The 18,880-nt window shown below is 37.2% G+C and overlaps 3 protein-coding genes across 3 annotated transcripts; all 3 read right to left on the bottom strand.

Moving 5' to 3' along the window:
- On the bottom strand, positions 1-2,090 carry LOC149014641 (putative esterase KAI2). Its single transcript, XM_089157141.1, has 2 exons — positions 1,594-2,090; positions 1-1,510 (listed from the first exon to the last, which is right to left on the bottom strand). Exons 1-2 carry the CDS (start codon positions 1,959-1,961, stop codon positions 1,066-1,068), a joined length of 813 nt encoding a protein of 270 aa, XP_089013267.1. The 5' UTR covers positions 1,962-2,090; the 3' UTR covers positions 1-1,065.
- A 4,530-nt stretch (positions 2,091-6,620) lies between these two features.
- Positions 6,621-11,681, bottom strand: LOC149014640 (putative protein phosphatase 2C 63). The gene is made up of 4 exons (XM_089156071.1): positions 11,199-11,681; positions 10,692-11,065; positions 8,020-8,256; positions 6,621-7,296 (listed from the first exon to the last, which is right to left on the bottom strand). Exons 1-4 carry the CDS (start codon positions 11,452-11,454, stop codon positions 7,030-7,032), a joined length of 1,134 nt encoding a protein of 377 aa, XP_089012197.1. The 5' UTR covers positions 11,455-11,681; the 3' UTR covers positions 6,621-7,029.
- A 4,631-nt stretch (positions 11,682-16,312) lies between these two features.
- Positions 16,313-16,996, bottom strand: LOC149014639 (uncharacterized). Its single transcript, XM_089155295.1, has one exon. It carries the CDS (start codon positions 16,994-16,996, stop codon positions 16,313-16,315), a length of 684 nt encoding a protein of 227 aa, XP_089011421.1.
- Positions 16,997-18,880: the final 1,884 nt, after the last annotated feature.

The following is an 18,880-nucleotide window of genomic DNA, read 5'->3' as shown; positions in this document are numbered from 1 at the left end:
TAATAAAACAAATTAGCCATTGGTAAGTTCCGTTCTTAAGAATGATTTTAGCTATGTTTTATTAACTTCTATATTGACATATAAGAATAGGTAAAAATGAATTAGAAGTTGTGTGTGAATGAAATTTGAGTTAAATTTGAGACGTGCATTTTGTTTATGAGAATGACAAAACAAGTAAAAGTTATTTTCAAAAAAATATTTTAAGACATGAAAATTGAACTAGTTTGTTTCCTAAAAATGAAAGAACGGCCCATTTTACCAAACATTTTCTTGCGTCTTTTGACATTCTGATGGCAAAAGAGTACAAAATACTCTTCCTTAGCCCGTTACCAAACATGCCCTTAAGTGGGAGAACAAAATTTCGAAGAAATCTACCAAGGATGGGCCTTGGCGGAATGATTGATGGACGAAAGTTGTAGCACGAGGCCAAGGCATTGACCTACTGCATTAAAGAGTCAAAAACAAGTACTAGAGACAGATGTATAAACCATGAAGAAAAAAACAAACAAAATACACTTGACAGCAAGGAATTTCCGGTGATTCAACAAACAACCTATGTCCACCAGAGAGAAAAAGAGATTATGCTATTCCTTGAAAAGTTGATAACCTCTCTAGAGCACTCTCCACCTTACAAAGTATCATACTTTATTTACTGGGTTACCCCATAGAAACAACATTTGTGGGGGAAACCCAATATCTTGATCCCTATAGTTTCAGAACTCTAACCAGTAAAAGTATCAAACCCAAAACTCAAACTTGTTCCAATTACAATGATAAACATCTACTTATATGGATCTACAAAATACAAAGACAGAACCAAACCCATTAACAAACAATGATATCTGCCAAAAAAAATTGCAAAATTCAAGAACCAGTGGCAGATTAAACCTTGGAAGACTCAGTATCAAGGGCCAAATGAGCTGAATCAGATGATGACAAGAACAATAGTAGTTCAAAATTACAAATGTATTTACAATTAAACTTGAACATCACATAAGTTGAATTACCAGGAGAGAGTGAGAGGGGTCAGGTCATCACCGGAAAGAAGAACACAGTTTATGATTTTCAGACGGCAATATCAAAACGAATATGGCGAAGCAGAACTGGAATTACGATATCAGGCGAGCTTAGCTGAGGGAGATGACCGTCAGACGCCATGACTTCGACGATGGAATCACCACCGATGTGTTTATGCAAGTACTCAGAAACCACCACCGGCACGGCCAAATCCTTCATGCTCTGCAGAATATGACAAGGTACAGTAACCATACCCAAGAACTGCCTCATATCGCTCTGAAATATGGTCTGAGCTACGCTCAAAGCTATGTCAGGTCTCATATTAAAAAGTGTTCGACTAAATTCCTGAACCGCCACAGAATCCATATCACCTCCCACAGCCAACGGAGCAAATCCAGAACACCACGCCTTGTAATTCGATCTCATCGCTTCGAACAACTGGTCTAGATCTTCTCGTTCGAACCCTCCATAGTAGTCCACATCGTTCAAGTACCTAAATTAAACATAAAACGAGAAAGAAAAAAGTGATATTTTTTTCTTCAATTTCTGTGACAGAATTAATTTCAAATTTGATACCTAGGAGAGGCGGAGATCATGACAATTTTGGAGAAGAGATCAGGGCGAGTGATGGAAGCTAGAGCACCGACGATTGCAGAAACAGAGTGACCAACGAAGATGCAAGATTGGACCTGCAAGTCCTCCAAGATAGCGAGAAGATCGAAGGCGTACCCTTCTAAGGTGGTGTATCGATCGAAATCGAAATATTCTGGGTTAGTAGGGCCGGCACCCATGTTGTCGTAGAGAATTACACGGTGGTCGTCGACGAGGTGAGGAACCAGGTGTTTCCATACAGATTGATCTGTACCAAATCCATGCCCTAGCACTATGATTCTTTCTCCTGAACCCAACACTCTGACATTATGTGCTTTCTCCACTATCCCCATTTTTTCTTCTTCTTCTTGCTCTACTCTTCTTCGGGCTTCAGAGATTTGCTTTGAAGAAGAAGAAGAAGAAGAAGAAGAAGAAGAAGAAGGGTTTTAGAGTTGGTTTTCTTCTCAGAGGAAGAAACAAGTGGTTGACGTGGTCTTATTGGAACCAATATGATAAGACTCATCCGATTCCGATTCCAATACCAAATATCTTAAAAGACAAACTAACGTTCCAGTAATTGTCGTCTACGTGTCAGCTTGGACACCGGAGCTACTTGAGCCAAGCTCGGCTCTATTAAACACTTAAATTTATTTATTTATTATTATTATTATTTTTTTTTTTTGTCAAGAACGAAGAAACAAATTTAGGTAAAACAATTTAAGCTAGGAGACCAGAACTGACGAATTTTTTTGTTCATATGTTTATATAATTCATTTGGGATTAATTATTCACTTGCAGGGAAAGTTTTTTGTTGTAAGCTGACAAGTTTACATATATCAAGGGTGGAACCACTAGAGAGAATATTAACATTTTCACTAAAAGGTATTGATCATTATTATTATTTAGTAAATTTTTAATTTTTTTTGTAATTAAATTTTCATTAAGAGGCAGGAGCAAGATGAAAAACTAAACATAATCTCAATAACCAACCTATAATTGAAGATATCAAATTTATAGGTAGTAGGTTATATTTCTAGACTATCCAACTGTATTGCAGATCATCTAACACAGAAGGCCTAATCAGTTCAGGGTCCGAGTTATTGGCCATGTTAGTGAATTCTTTGGTAGTATTTGCAAGCAAAATTCTGTGCATGAGCCGATCATTGAAAATGTGCACTAGCTTCATATATCTATTTCTCTAAGCTATGCACCCCATAGACTAAAGGTGTCAAAACTCAATATGGGAATGACCACACTGATATTATTACCCATTGTCTTTTAACTTTTAAGTATTTTCTCTAAAAGAAAAGAAAGGAGAAATTGCTAATATGTCACACTAGAAAAGGACCAAAAGACTTAAAAATATTAAAGAAAAAAAAGCCCAAAATAAACTTCTTTAAAGAATTTTTAGAAATTGAGTAGGGTCATGGTCCCCTTGGCTCTTGGGAGCTCCGCTCATGATATCAATTCATGTTTATTGATTTATCAAGAGAAAGAACATGTTACTATGTAATATCCATTTTTTCTTTTTCGGGTAAGGACGTTTTATATCATATCATTTTTTTTTTTTGTTAACATGTGAGGGTGCCGGGCACAAGGGCAAAACCATCTTATTTTATTTGAATTAGTAATTTTCATTTTGTTGAGAGATCTAATAATGTAAATGTAAATTATCTAACAAGAGCAGCTAGGTTTTTCTCTTTATCTAGGAAATGGTGGGATGTTCCAGTAGAGATCAACCTCTTTTTATTGTGGACAACTAAAAAATGATCCTAATATAATTTTCCTTAAAAACTCTTCTATTATTTTATGTTGGCCAGATAAGGCACACACCAGCCATTTGTATGATTAAATCATAATGAATATATATCAAATAAATATCATCGTTATACTATTCAATTTGAGCAGTGCGGAGGAATTATTTTGATCTTAAACAAATGAAGATGGTTTTCAAGGCAAAAAATAATAATAACAAAACTAAGGGGTGTGACTATGGGGTAGTGGAGAGAGAGAGAGTCTCTAAGCATGCACAAAATCTACAAGTTTTCTTCCATGATTTTCTATTAATTGTTTGAAAAGATATTCTTGCCAAATTACACGGTCCCCTACCAATTTGTGGAGAGAGAATAAAAAATATATGCAAATATATCTAATAGATGTGAGATTCTTTTATTTCAAGGGTGTGATGAGCATTAATGGGATTCAGATTTCAAATCTATGAATTCCATAATTTCTAAAATTAGATATTTGGCTTGTAATCCAACGGTTACCCAACAAACTGGAGTTTAAAGTAAAAGTTCAAATTTGATCGAGTGGGTTTTTGTAAAATTCAAATTTAGTTTAAATTGAGTAATCGTTAGATCACTTAAATGCCACATGGCACAATCCTATGAGGGAATTACATGGAATTGTAGGGAAAGGAATTGCAGAGGATGTGAATCCGCATTAATGCCTCTTTGGTCTGAGTAATGGATTCACATTCTTTGTAATTTCCTTTTCCTATAATTTTCTACAATTCTCTCATAAGATTATGCCATGTGGCATTTAAGTAATCTAATGGCTATCCAACAAACTAGAGTTTAAATAAAATTCATATTTATGGGTACCCATTGGAATTTTATTTAATCTCTAGTAGGGAATTATAGAGAATTATAGGGAAAGGAATTACAGAGAATGTGAATCCTCTGAGAGCAATGTCTTTTTTTCGTTAATTTTTCAAAAGAGAAAGAAAAATACAAATGTATCACTATGAAGAGACATTACACATGCTGATCCCACTCAACACATGTTTTATTTTTAAGAAATGACCCTAAGTGCCAAATAATAAAAAAAAACTTAAAATAGACAGTAATACAACCAAAAAATACTCCCATAACTGCAAGTCATGGAAGATTAAAACCTAGGCTGTTTGCAAATTATTTTTTTCTTCTTCTTGCATATATACTAATAATGAAATTAGTTCATTTGAGCCATTTTACACACACATTTACTACTGAATAACATCATGAGCTGTGCACAATAATTCACTTATATGTCAAACAAATGGCTAAGAAAACTTAAAAATTAAAAGAATATTGAGGATTTTTCTTAATTCAAAATTAAACTTTTAATCACAGACTTCTGTTTGGAATGAAAGTACACTATTATGCATAGCAGAGAGATGTGCACAGCAGAGAATTTTTTTTTTCCAGTTGAGAAGCTTGTGTTGTAGTAGTTGGCTCGGGTTGAGCGGAGCCAAGAAGCGAGGGGTAGTTATCAATTGTCATGTGGTTTGTTTTGAGAAGGGCTGCTGGACCACAGCATCAGTCAGCCTCCGCCACCCATTCAACCAAAATTATCAAAAGTTTTGACACGAACAATTGACCAGTTTTAGTTGAGATGTTATACGTTCTTCTTAATTTCAAGCTACATTGAAAAGAGATTTTTGTTTCCGGTTCACTAGAGAAGAGACACGGTGTTCATGATTTGTGATGCCATGTTGTTTAATCTAAGAGATGAGAGATCTCGTGGGAACCCAGTTCATGGTCCCTCTCTTCTTATGACCTCTTCTTCGCCATTAATTGCAGGTGGGCCTTTTGACTTATGTGTTTTCTAATCACGAGAGATGGAGGGAATGGATTTAGATGCATTATATCATTCTAAATCTTAATGTGTTCTCAATTTCTCATAATGCATATCAGATATACAAATCAATCCGTTGAACCCTTCAATTTTAGGGAAGGACTGGCCTGTAAGCGTCATTCTCTATTAAGGCATGTTTGGTTAAATAAATCCAGATATTTCAAATCTTTGGATTCATGAATCTGAGAATTATACCCGTTTGGTTGTAAAAATTTTTAGATTCATGAATTCTATAGATTCACCTTTTTACACTAAAAACGTGAATCTGTAGATTAATGGGTATGGGGTGAAATCCAGAGATTTCAAAAAAGTTACACATTCACAAAAATCACGTGGATCAAATAGTATTTTAGGATGAATCCACACATTTCATTCCACATCCAAACACTTAATTTTATAAATTATAATGCTATAGATTTGAAGTCCAAATTGAAACCGTATATTTCTACAATATTTTAGAGTATTGCATGACGAATTTTATCTCTTTCAATATCACTTGATTACTTGGTGGCCTTGCTGGCCCTGCGAGTCATCGTGACTTTTTTTTTTGGTAAATGAGTCATCATGACTTGGGAAAGTCATAAATGATGCAGGTATGTACCCCACGAAAACCATGATTAGTTTAGAGGGGCCAACAACATCGACAGCCAGTTCTGTAGATGCTTGGATACTGTTTCAATGGATGGAAATTGCGAGTTCAAATCGGTTACCCGAAGAGCACTCTGTGCTCCCCACGACTTTAACCACCATAAATATAGGGGACCCAAGGTTGGGTGATGGGTTCTTCTTCTTCTTTTTATTTATTTTTTAAATATTTTTATTTATTATTTTTTACCTATGAGTCCCACCAGATTTGTAGCGGTAATGCCATCGGGGCTCTGTACCCCCCTAAGAGTGTGATGATTAGGATTTGAAAATTGCTTGGTTGATATATAACACCTGCAGCAAAGGGGTTAAGATTGACTATTCACAGTACAGTGTGACGCATTAATTGGGCAACATTGAAGTCAAGCCCGTGTCATAGTAGAGCCGCTTACACTTTCCCACTATACCATAACAATCAGACTCGCCTCTCAATACTCACCAAATAAATTAGAGATTGAATGAAACCCGCCTTTGAATACTAATAAAATAAATTAGGGATTGAACCTAATGAATCCAAGGTGAACTCCACCCATTCTAGGGGCACCTCAGCAGTCAACCCTCAAGCGGAGGACATGGTTGTTGAACCTAAGACCATGCCATCCAAGATCCCATCCCCAGATTCCTGTTTGCATCTAGAAATGACCATGGAAGGCACCTTCAGAATTCCTTCTACCAAAGCATCCATCCAACAATCAAACTGAGGCAGGAACAGGGATACCAAAAGGAGCAATTACCTGAAATCAAAATTTTGTAATAATAACGACCAAAGCAAAAAGGAAAGATTTCAAAATAATCACCTCTTTGGTCTGTTCATGCCTAGTGCAGTACTGCCACTTCTCCCAAATAAAACTAAAATTTCTCCCAATTGTCAGCTACAAAGAATACAGGAAAACCTGGAACCAGGATCGAACTCAGTTACAGCACTTAGCAGCTAGGATTTATCAACATTTTCTTCAACTATCATGTACACCAACCTCAACTGTCATCTCCTCTTACTGGACAACCCCTCTTTGCCCTGGCTTTGATACCAACATATTCCTTTGAAAACATTTCTTTGAATCATTGCTCTTTCTTTTTTACATACATATACAGAAATATATTCACAGAGACAACTAGTCACTATTCAGTGTGTGCCCTTAAGATGGACAGGTTCTTTTAGGAAATATTGTGAACGCGTTCTTCTGCATCATCCGTGTTAAGAGAGAAGACATCGACAGGAGCAGCAGTGCAGTCAACAGCATTGTACTTCAATCTACCACTAGAAAAGCCTCCAATGTGATCAAGATAAATCACAATCACAGTGATATCATCATGGAAATGCCGTCGAACTCCCTTCTCTATCTCTTTAAAGTCATCATATCTCATCTCCCTTTTCCTTGCAGCCTCCTGAAGGGCAGCTTTCACTAATCGCTTTGCTATTCCCTGAGAAAGAATGCACCAGTCAATAACTTCACCATTGTCACTGGAGCTAGTCAAATAAAAAATAGTAGTAACAAAATCACGGAGAAGCATCCAGCTCAACAAGAGGGTGGAAAGCAGAGCAAAATTAAGCATTTAAGATCTGCTGTCTCATAAGTCATAACCACAAAGCTGTCAAAGGTTCAGGCTTGGGTTGGGCCACTGTTGGTCCAGCCTGTAGTAAGTTGACCCACTAAGCTACTTCAACACGATTCCACGTAAGCTTCTCCCATTGACTGAATTTCATATTGAATTCTGAAACATATTTTCCCTGTACAAAACTAGACTACATTGTTAGGGAGTAATCTACACAAGACCAAGGATTATAAATTCAGGATCCAAGATTGGATTTGATCAAGAAGTGACCGGTTGAGTATCCATGTTAATAAGTGACAAACAGAACCCATCAGACGGATCAGTACAGGATCTGGGGCTCCATCAAAGCCACGAAAATTTGGCTGACTTGAATTACCTGATCCATATCTGTAAAACATTGGCCCAGATTGATCTAATAGGGCCAAAGGACAACAATATCAGCACCAGACATTGTTCCAGTTGGAAAGACACCCCTTAAGGCAGAGCCCAACCTAGGATAATTACAACAATTTATTCCAGTAAATGCAACAAACCAATAGTGATGGTGACATGCAACAAGTCATGGTAATAAGGCAGCCAAAAAGTACTTACAGCTCTAGGGTTTTTGAACACAATCTCTACTGCCACTTCATCACTCAGTTGCTCCCACAGGCCATCTGATGCAAAAATCAAGAATAAGTCGTCTGCCTTTAACTTTCTAATCTGTATTGAAGGTTCTGATGTCACCACAGGTCGTTTAAGAGGGACAGCAGATCCAAATTGCTGGAAAAGGGGATCCCTATTGAACTCAGGTCTTTTGAGATAGATATCACCAATAGATCTCGACACCTAGAAAACACTGAAATTGTTAAAAGAATACCTCCATTTTCTTCTTACATTTCTGAAAAATGATGAGAACAAAATAGCAGTTAACAACAGAGAAATCAATTTCCATATCCTATAAATGAAATTTCATTACTGTTGTATATAAATTTCTAAGTATGACATGGTCCAATGAAGTTAAGACCATGAATCTACAATATGTAGATAAACTACCACAACCATGCCACAGCCAAGCTTGAAAGCCATAAAGTGTGTGGTGGACCTGAAGATGCACTTTGATATTAATTATTAAGTATGTACTCTAGTCACTTTGTATGCATGACAAAGAGAAATTATTATGACATCATTGACAAGGAAAAAAGCTGGGATCTCATTCGAGATTTAGAGATCCTGATTAGGGTACCATCATATGTTTTTCCTGCTGCATGCATCTCACATGCATCGAATGCAGACAACTTTTATTCACTTAGCAGCAGAAGAGTGTGGCTGAAGAGGCATATCAATTGATCCCTAAAAGGATAACGGAATATGAGGAACCCACCCCACCCGCTCTTACCCTAAAAAAAATACCGTTTGCCCTTTCCCTCCACCAAATATAAGATAGGAAGTTATTACTTACACAAAAAAGAACAAAAAGAAAAAGGTAAAGGCAAAGAATAGTTTTTAATTCAAAGAGAATCACCAAAAAAGTATTCACTAAACATAATCATGTTACAGATCCATCCATTATATATTAATATTAGCTCATCGTCTTTCTTTTGAAGGGTTGAACCTCGGTTTCCCTGTCAAAACAGGGGATTGTATTTCCACAACATAAATTACAGTTAGTAATAATATTATAATTGCTCATAGAAAGCATAAGTGTATAAATTTTCAGCACATGTTTTTTTGAAATATAGAACTCTCTCTCTTTTTGTGTGAAGGGTACATTTTTTTCTCAGGATTTTGGAACCCAAAAGAGAAACTCCAAATGAAAGGCTGCTGTAACCTTAAAAGGACCCCAGTGAGGACAGAAACCAAACAAAATGCTTGCACAATATTAGAGGCTGTTACCCCTACAAAAACTCATAGTTGGGCTAAACTGTTTATTTTATTTTTGGGTATTCTAGGGCCCACAAAAGGTAGAACACAGAAGTTGCTAAGGGAAGAAAGGAATAAAGCAAAAAATGAACAGAAAAAGTAGAAAGCTATAGATTCATGTTATGAACCACGACCATCAGCACCTTGGTTATCAGAACTAAAACTGGTGAAAGCTCAATGTTTTGAAAGTTGAAACTCAGCAGGCACTACATTATGCAACTGAGGCCTTCCCCCAGCATGCCCATCAGTGATCTGATGAAAAACCCTGATATAAAACGATGTAATATTGGAATCCCTTTTTCTTTTTCTTTTTTTCTTAAAAGGAAAAATCAATTACATATATGCACCAATAAAATCTAAACAAATAAACTCCAGTTTGTGAATTTGTTTGTGTGTGTGATGCAACATGGTCATACTAGTACCACACAACAATGCCAGTATAAAACTATCAATTCATTATAAAAAATAAAAATAATAAAAAAAGAGTGTAAAAGGAGCTTTTACCATATCAATATTTTTAAGACAAGAAAATAGAGTTCTGGTCAGCTCTAATATGCATTTCGTTATCTGCAAACCAAGCATTTCCAAAGCATTCAATTTTATAAGGACACCGAATTCACTAAAGATTTAAGCATGTATACTCTGCAAGAAGATAGTTACAGAGAATGAAAAGGTAAACTATTGACTCTGAAGCAGCAATGCAGGATAATTGTCTAGAATTGGGAGCAATGAATTAAAAAACCAACAGTTGATTCCTTACTACACCAGCAAAACTCCATGAAGTTTATGCCAGAGAGAGACAACATAAACAAAGTGTCTAATGCCAATCGTCAAGCTGATTCACTATCCCTGATAGACTTGCTTCAGAGTTTGATGAACTTGCCGTGCAACTGCAATTTTCTATTCAAATCAGTTCAACCTATTGTAAACTGGCAGACACTACTATAATGCAGCACTATAGAGTAATGCAAGTCCAAGTACCAGTTGATCAATTCAGAGCACAAAAACCTAACTGAATTTTGGTAGAAAACTTATTCTGCATCCAATAATAGCAGAAACAGTAGACAACTATTATTCTTTTTTGTTAGGAGGATGGGAGTTGTTTGGAGCTTCTAGGAGACAAAACATGGTCAATATCCAATTCACCTTTGAACTTAGTGTGACCTGGAATGAGCTTTTCTATGCTCTTGTCTCCCCATCATAATTAAACCAATAATTTGGGGAAATCATAGTCCAACTGGACTAGAATCAACAATCATAAACGGGAAAGAAATGAGTTTCAATCAAGAGGAAATCAGAATAACTCAGTATAGCAAAAGCAGCAGTAAACAATAGCAGAAAATGATGGTTCTCCATAATACCTGAATTATACCCCTAATCCGCCAAACTCCACGACTGTAAACTACAATATGAGAGTCATCAGGATGAAGCGCCTCGACCTCCTTCCTCACTTCCTCGACAGCAACATTATGATCGGTGGACAAGCGTTCTGCCACCACCGGAATCCTTCGACCTCCAGGGGCCTTCCGCCCAAGAACAGCCCTGGAGTCCCCAAGATTGGCCACATACAACGTATCATTGGAAATGGCACCAAGCAGACAACAGGAACCCACCGAAGCGATCTGTGGGCGGGAAGGCCAAGAACGCTTCACCAACTGCAAAAACTCCTCTTCAGTAGCATCAAACGCTTTCTTTATGACATCCACTGACAATCCTCCTTGTTCCGTAGCAAACTCTATACAGATAAGGAAGCAAATAACAATTTAAGTAAGTAAAATCTAATTACAAGAAGACAGAGAGGAAAATAAATCTAATCTAAATCAGAAAAAGGAAAAACAAAAACAAAGAAGATTGTGGAGCTAGGTAACTGTGAAGATGAGAGAACAGGTGATTATTAATGAAACGAGAAGCTTCAGGGCCACCATGGCCATCATAGACACCAACATAAGTAGCGGAAGGAGAAGTAAACACTTGGCTTTGATCTTCAAGGGATGAGTTAGCCTGAACGACAGCGATTGAAAAATCTCCAGAAGCATAAGGTTTCAAGTCCAAATGCCAAAGAAGTCCATCACTTTCTCGAAAGCCGAAGCATCGTTCTAGTGGTCTGAAGCACGAACGTAGCATATCTCCTCCGCCTTTGCTTTTTCTCTCTTTCTCTCTGTGTCTCTCTGTATGGATTTGGAATCGTCTCTCCAAATTCTCTCTGTATCTTCTGCAAATTACTCCATTTGTTGCTTGACAACTACGTCGCTGGGGTCAGAGATCTCTGTGTGAAGGAAGAGGAAGAAACCAGGGAAGCGAAGGAAGAGGAAGGCGGAGAAGAGAGTGGACGGAGTCATAGGTCTTTTCGTTCTTTGTTTCGGGTCGTAGACGGAAAGACGTTTTTATATTTTCAATTAATTATGTATTAGTCTAATTAATAATGGCATGACTGACTGTGCTGCACAAAGTCGTCCCCATGCCGCGTCAGACCAAGACGAGCGCCACTACTGACTGCTTTGCTACGCGTCTCCATCTCAGTTTTTTATTATTTTTTCTGAATCTTAACCTAAAAATAAAAAAATAGAAAAAAATAAAAACTTAATCTAAGAAACCTAACATTAGCTCATTTAATGTTTTTTTTTTAATATTTCGTAAATAAAAAATAAAATTTGGTGAAGTATAGAAATTCCATTGATATGGTGTGAACATCATGAACTCCTTTTGCTCATGGGAGGGTAACATCAAGAATCTCCTAAGAAAGAATCCATATCCCACTATGGACACCATAGGAAGATGTGTGTCACCTCACAATTGACAATGTAACCCACTAAGTGCACCAAAAAAATCCGGCTTCTTGCCTTGGCTATGGGGTATGGAGTACTCTAGCCCTAGATATTTATGTGCTTGATGAATGATAAGTCACCCTTATGTTGTGTTTTTGTAAAGATTTTTTGTGGAGTGTTTTTTGTTTTGTTGTAAAGTGTGAGTCAAAGCCAAAACCCTATACAACAGCAGACGATTTTAGTAGCGGCGCTAGAACCTTCCCTGAAAACCTCTTCCCCACATTTCGCTCTCACCTCTCTTTGGCTTTGAACACACAAGTGCATGCCCTGTTTTGAGGCGGAGAGCACCGGTGGTCATTTGCCTCTATCTCTTTACCTCCTCATTTTCCTCGTTGTCTCTTTCTTCTCTTCTCCTCTTCTCCTCTTAGTTTTTTTTTCTTCTAGTTTTTCCTCTTCCTTTGGTTTTGCTCTTTTTGCTCTTTTTGCCCTAACTGCTTCGCGATTTGTTGTCTGTGTTGTTCGAGTTGCTTTGCTTTGTTGGGCAAGTTCTTGCACATGAACTAGGGGGTGTCAACGATTCGGGTTAGGCCGGTTTCAGGCTGGGTCAAACGGTTTTGGGCTGAAAAATACTAAGTCCAAATACGGCCATTAAGAAACTAATGGTTTCGGGTTGATTAACGATTTGCAATTGGGTTTACTAACACTTTAAGTTTAGGTTTACTAGCGGTATGTTTTAAGGACCTTGTTGATATGTGGAATTTATCAAGAACATGTGAACATATATAAGCATTAAGTTATCTCAATGTCTCTTATGTTGGGTGTCCAAAATTTTTAAAAAAAATTTATACAAAGAAGTAAAAGTTATAAAACTAATATACAAAAGAAAGTTGGCATCTTGATGAATGAGAGTGGGTTGTCTTTGCTTATTCTCTTCCCCCTACTTTTTTTGTTTTGGCCAAAACTCTTCCTTCTACTTGACACTTGTAAAAGTGGATCAAAATAAAACATTAAGAGCCTGTTTGGTTACATGAGTTTGGAGATTTCAAATCTATGGAGTCATAATTTATAAAATTAAATGTTTGATTGTGGAATGAAATCTATAGATTCATCCTAAAAATCTATTTGATCGACGTGATTTTTGTGAATGTGCAAATGTATAGCTTTTTTGAAATCTCTGGATTTCACCCCTTACCCATAAATCTACATATTCACTTTTTAGTGTAAAAAGGTGAATCTCTAGATTTCATGAATCTAGAGATTTTTACAACCAAACAGGTATAATTATCGATTCATGAATCCCAGAGACTTGAAATCTCTGGATACATGTAACCAAACAGGCCTTAAGAAATTTTCAAATGATAATACACTTGCTAAATATTTACTAAGCCCATCTTCCAAATGGCGAAGGCTTTGACAGGCTTGTTGTTTCACATTCCAAAGCAACACAATGAAGGGGAAAAAAATGGATATTTGGGGGTTTTCCTGTCTTTTACATGTAAATTTATTTTATTTATTTATAACGGGTTTAACGGACTTGTTCGGGTTCGGGCTGGTTTCGGGTCAAATGGTTATGGCTAGTGGGCCACACACGGGCTGGCCGGACCAACCTGAACCAATGTGAGCTGAAGTTGTTCAGCCAAAACACAGCCCATTAATCTTCGGTTCGAGCTATAACAAGCCGATTTGGTCAGGTTTTAATAGTTTGGGTTAGGTTTTGAAACCCTTAACAGGAACCACTGTTGTGCATTGATCCAATCATGATCGATATGGCCATGTTGTGGCACAAAAGGAGATCACAAGTTTTGCTTCTGCTTGTGCTCACAAATGTAGCTGTTCCTCTCTTGGATCTAGGCGTTTTTCTGCCGCGAGCCTCTCCCTCAACATAATCTTGCCACAGATTTGGTGCCAAAAAAGTCATTGCTGCCGAAGCACTTGCCCATCTACCCTTCCAACTCGATCCAATAGGCATTTTCATTAAAGTTTCTCCGTCCTTGTGGCGTGTTTTATCTCCATCCTCGTGGCGTGTTTTCTCTCCACCCTCATGGCGTGTTATTTCTCCGCCCTCGTGGTGTGTTCGTTCCCACCTTTGTGGTGTGTTCTAAGGTTTTATTGGGCTTGACCCATACCATAGCTATGAAGACCTTATTTATTGCATGTATGCTAGTTTGATCAACTCCTCTCCTTGGTTTTAGTTCTTTTGTATGTTCTATTTGAACATGCATCTATATTTCTGTATTCTTTTTGGGGTGTATTTATGTATTTTTCTTCTTTTTTGTGTTTCTTCATATATTTTCAATTTCTTTGAATGTCGATTTGTTCTTCTTAAGAAAAAAAAAAAAAAGAAAATGTGGCTTCTTTTTTTTTTCATTTAATTTTTGGGTTAAGAATGAATACTAGGCATTGAAGATGTTAATTTAAGCATGTGGTTCATTTTATAGATTGATTACTTTTTTTGATTACATAACTACAATTTCAAAACACCATATTAGCCATCTCATTCATCATAGAAGTCAATATTATACTATCATAATTGGGTTAGGTAAGTTTGGTTTCTTAGGATTATGATCTTCACCCAAAATATCCTAGTTTGACCTTGACTATGACCCTGACCCATTTAGGCCAGGGCCTAGGCTAAGTTATAACATAATGTTATGGTTTTTGAGTCTTTAGTCTGTTTTTTTTAAGTAGAATTTTGAGCCTTTAATCACTGAAATTTTATCTAGTCAATTTTTCATAAAGAAATGGATCATTCATTTTCAAGTAGACGTATGACATATGTCCTAACATCAAATCAAAGGATTGAGGTACATTTATAAGTTACATCAATTTAAAAAAAAAAAAATTAATCACAACCCATTTGATGTGACTTATAAATAAACCTCAATCTTTTAATGTAATCTTAGAATACATGTCACATAACCCCAATGAAATAAATGGTCCTTTACTCACCCTATTACATTAAGAATGGAACCTCACATTCTCCTTTTGTAAGTCACAAATGTAGAGGAGCTCATTTGGTCTATTACACTTAACCAACCTAATTAGACTCTTTATCTAATCATAGTGTGAAATCGTCATTGATTCTTCATAGGTGAACAAAAACTATGGTCTCTTTAACTTTTCAAGTCATTGCCTTCTAAGAATTTCAAAGGTGAGACAACGGTTAATTCAAGCAAAGACCCATGTGGACCCATAACTGATAGCACATCAAATTTGACACATGGCTTACGTACCCAAGAAACTCTCAACTTATACTTTGAATGGTCAAAGTTTAAGAGTGCAAACCAATGTGTCTTTTTTTGGGTAGAATTAAATGATCTCATCTGATTTTGGTGTTGCGAGAAGGTATTCGAGTTGCGGTGGAGGAGGGTTTTGGCAATGTCCTGATGGAATCAGATTCTGCAGAAGTGGTTAGGTTCGTGACCAAGCTGGAATTGATTCCAATAGACATTCAAAACTTAGTGTGGGATGTGGTGATTCTTGCATCTCGGCTCCAGAATGTGTCGTTTTGTTTTGTTAAAAGGGAGTGCAATGCTGTAGTTGACTTCCTTGCTGGTAAGACTATGTCCGTGTCGGACTCTTTGACCTAGTTTGGTTTCTGATTTCCTGGATTTGTGTAATCGTGATGTTTTGCGTGGATCACGTGCTAATATATAGACCTATTTCTATAAATAAAATAAAAAAAAATCTCATTTTGACCAACGAAATTCTTGTTGCCTCTCAACTTATGTTTATTCAAGCAACGTGGTCCTGGCGCCAAGAAAATTTGAATTTTTTATATTATATTATAATGCATTTGGTCTGATGAAAATAATTTTTGTACATTATACTTATTCTTTTCCTTGTCAAGGTTCAAACCAAATGAAATTTTAAAATTTAGAATTTTTTACATGTGAGTCTATTTAGTGGATCGTAAATTAATGTTGAGTTCTCTTAGTGCAATAGATTACGTATATGTCCCAACTAGACTATTTCCATTAGCCGCCATTAAGTGTATTTAAATTTCAAACCTAGAGGGACCAAAATACCCCTCAAGTTATTTAATACAATGTGTTATAACTAAAATGCCCTTTAACTATTCACAACATATATATTTTTAAACTACATATAATGTCTTTCTTGTAAATATATGTTGTGAATAGTTAAATGGCATTTTAGTCATAACACATTGTATTAAATAACTTAAGTATTTTTTTTTTTTTTGGGTAGAAGTAGGTCTATATATTCACGCGCGACCCACGCAAGGCATCAAGATTACATAAATCCAGAAACCCAGGATCCAAAAGAGGCCAAAGAGTCCGGCACGCAACGGACACAGCCTTACCCGCGAGGAAGTCAGCCACAGCATTACACTCCCTTTTAACAAAACCAAAAGAAACATTTTGGAGCTGAGATGCAAGAGTTACCACATCCCACACTAAGTTTTGAATGTCCACAGGAATCAACTCCAGCTTGGTCACGAACCTGATCACTTCCGCAGAATCTGATTCCATCAGGACATTGCCAAAACCTTCCTCCACAGCAAATAACAAACCTTCACGTAGTGCCAACATTTCACCAACAAGGATCGACTCAAATTGGGCTGGGATTGCTAACCCTCTAATGGGCCTTCCCCTTGAATCTCTACACACCAAGCCCAGCCCACACCCTCCCCTGTTTAGAGCAGCATCCACGTTTATCTTTACAAACCCATCAGGCGGACAAATCCACCGATCAAGCACCCTAAACGCCTCCTCTCTTTGAAGCTGCAAATCTTCTCGGTTATTCTCAATGAAACATTCAGCAAACTCTCTCGCCTCAGCCGTCGCTTTCTCAGCCACTCTTTCCGGCGACCACTGCACTCCTTCGAAGATGAGCTCGTTCCTTGCTTTCCATATTCTCCAGCAAACATATGCAATCATCGATGAAGCTTCCTTGAACTCTTTCTTCGCTTTCGGTAGACATGATTTCCACTCACTAATTGCTTGATGCATCAAAGGATTAGCCGGCGGCGAGAAGGACAAAGGAGATGCGAACCATACCCCTGCGTGCAACCGACAGTCTAACAATATGTGATCGGTAGATTCCAACTCACCACATCTGCTGCATCTAGGGTCAAAATTTAACCCCTTAACATTTAAACTTTGAATACACTTTTTTTTTTCTTTTGATAATAAAACAACGGAGTCAAAGACTCAAAGAGAAACTAAAAGGAAGCAGCATTACAATCTGCCTGAAGAATCTCCTCCAACCCGTGGGGAACATCCTGCAAGAACATCTAATAGTATTCCAAATTGAGTGGAAACTTAGACATCCAATCAGCAGCCTTATTAGCAACACGTTCAACATATACGCATCACGTATTCCCCATCGCATGCAGCAAAACACCAATCCACTCAACTAAACGACCAAACCTCCCACGATCCACACAACATGGATCTAAAAGCTCTATTGCTTTTCGGGAATCTAACTCCAGCTGGTTGGGACTCACATGTAATATATTATATTAAAGAGACTCAACATTAGTTTATGGTTTGCTAAGAGGACTCACATGTAAAAATCTCTAAATTCTAAAGGCAGCACTTGCTTCGCGATGTATGGGCTTGAGCTTGACTTATGATGGTGGTCCAAAAGTAACCTTTGGCCCTTCACATCCATATTTGTAATTAATTTATTTGTCCTGCCTTCAGCAACAAGTAAGGTAAGTGGAGAAAAAGCAAAAGAAATATCTATTTCAATATCTGAAGCGGCCCCTTCCCTTTGCACTCTCGTAGGGTCTTTACTCTTTAGTTGCTACTGGGCCCTAACGTTGGTGGGCCTTCGTCTTTATGGGTCTAAAGCACAAAGCAGTCCATGAGATTGAAATGATCATGAAATCACACGCCACTTAAATGGAAACACAACGCCTCTTTTTCTCTTAGATTTTGGCATTTTGCTAGACAAGTGCTGCTGGCGTGATGGTTACTGTAGTGTCTAGTGTCTAGTCTTTGATGGATTCTTGAAAATTGCTTGGGTGCTGTGCAATTAATGCGCAATTTTGACCATTTATTTCAAAAAGTGTATTATCACACTTTTGAGAAATGGACGGTCAAAATTGAGGCACAATGCCATGCATTAGTTGCACAACATTGAAGTCAAACTTTGGATTACACATGATTTTCATTAAATTATAGTTGCTCAAAATACTATACATACATATAATCAATTAAGTGAAAAAAAAATTGATTTTTCTTTGAGATGAACAAAAGTAAGATTTGAGTGACTACGATTGAATGAAATTCAAATAGCGTCCATCAAATGCTAAGCACCATAGGTACCGCCACATCTGCAACATTAACCTAGTAAGAATGCAAAATTGCTCTTTCTCAGTTCCATCAGATCTTGATTGGGTAGTGCATATGAAGTGATGGTGCCTTTGGTTCCCACCCTTACATGCATGTCAAAATACTATGTCCACATATAATCAATTAACGTGGAATTTTTTTTTCATTTTTTCTAGGAGTCACGATTTAAATGACTGAGAATTAATAAAATCTACATGGCATGCAGGTAGGCCTTCGATTATTCCTCCCTCCCTTCTCTAAGCATTGCTGTTGACTCTTGCCTGGCCTTAGATCAAGAGCAAACACAAGCTCCATTCCATCTCTATTCCTCCATTCACTTCTCCTTTCGAGGCTTGGCAAGACGTCGATTAATCAATAGCTCATGAACTATTTTATGCTGCCCATACCTATCCCATGAATGATTTTTGAAAGTTATCTCCAGCATAGGCAAACTTGAATGTTGCATATTAAATGCTCAACATC

The sequence above is a fragment of the Hakea prostrata genome, chromosome 5 (genome assembly GCF_041222555.1).
Source record: "Hakea prostrata isolate BN-2017 chromosome 5, UWA_Hpros_2, whole genome shotgun sequence".
Lineage (NCBI taxonomy): Eukaryota > Viridiplantae > Streptophyta > Magnoliopsida > Proteales > Proteaceae > Hakea > Hakea prostrata.
Note: the sequence above shows the minus strand (reverse complement) of the source record. Positions and strands in the feature narration are given on the sequence as shown.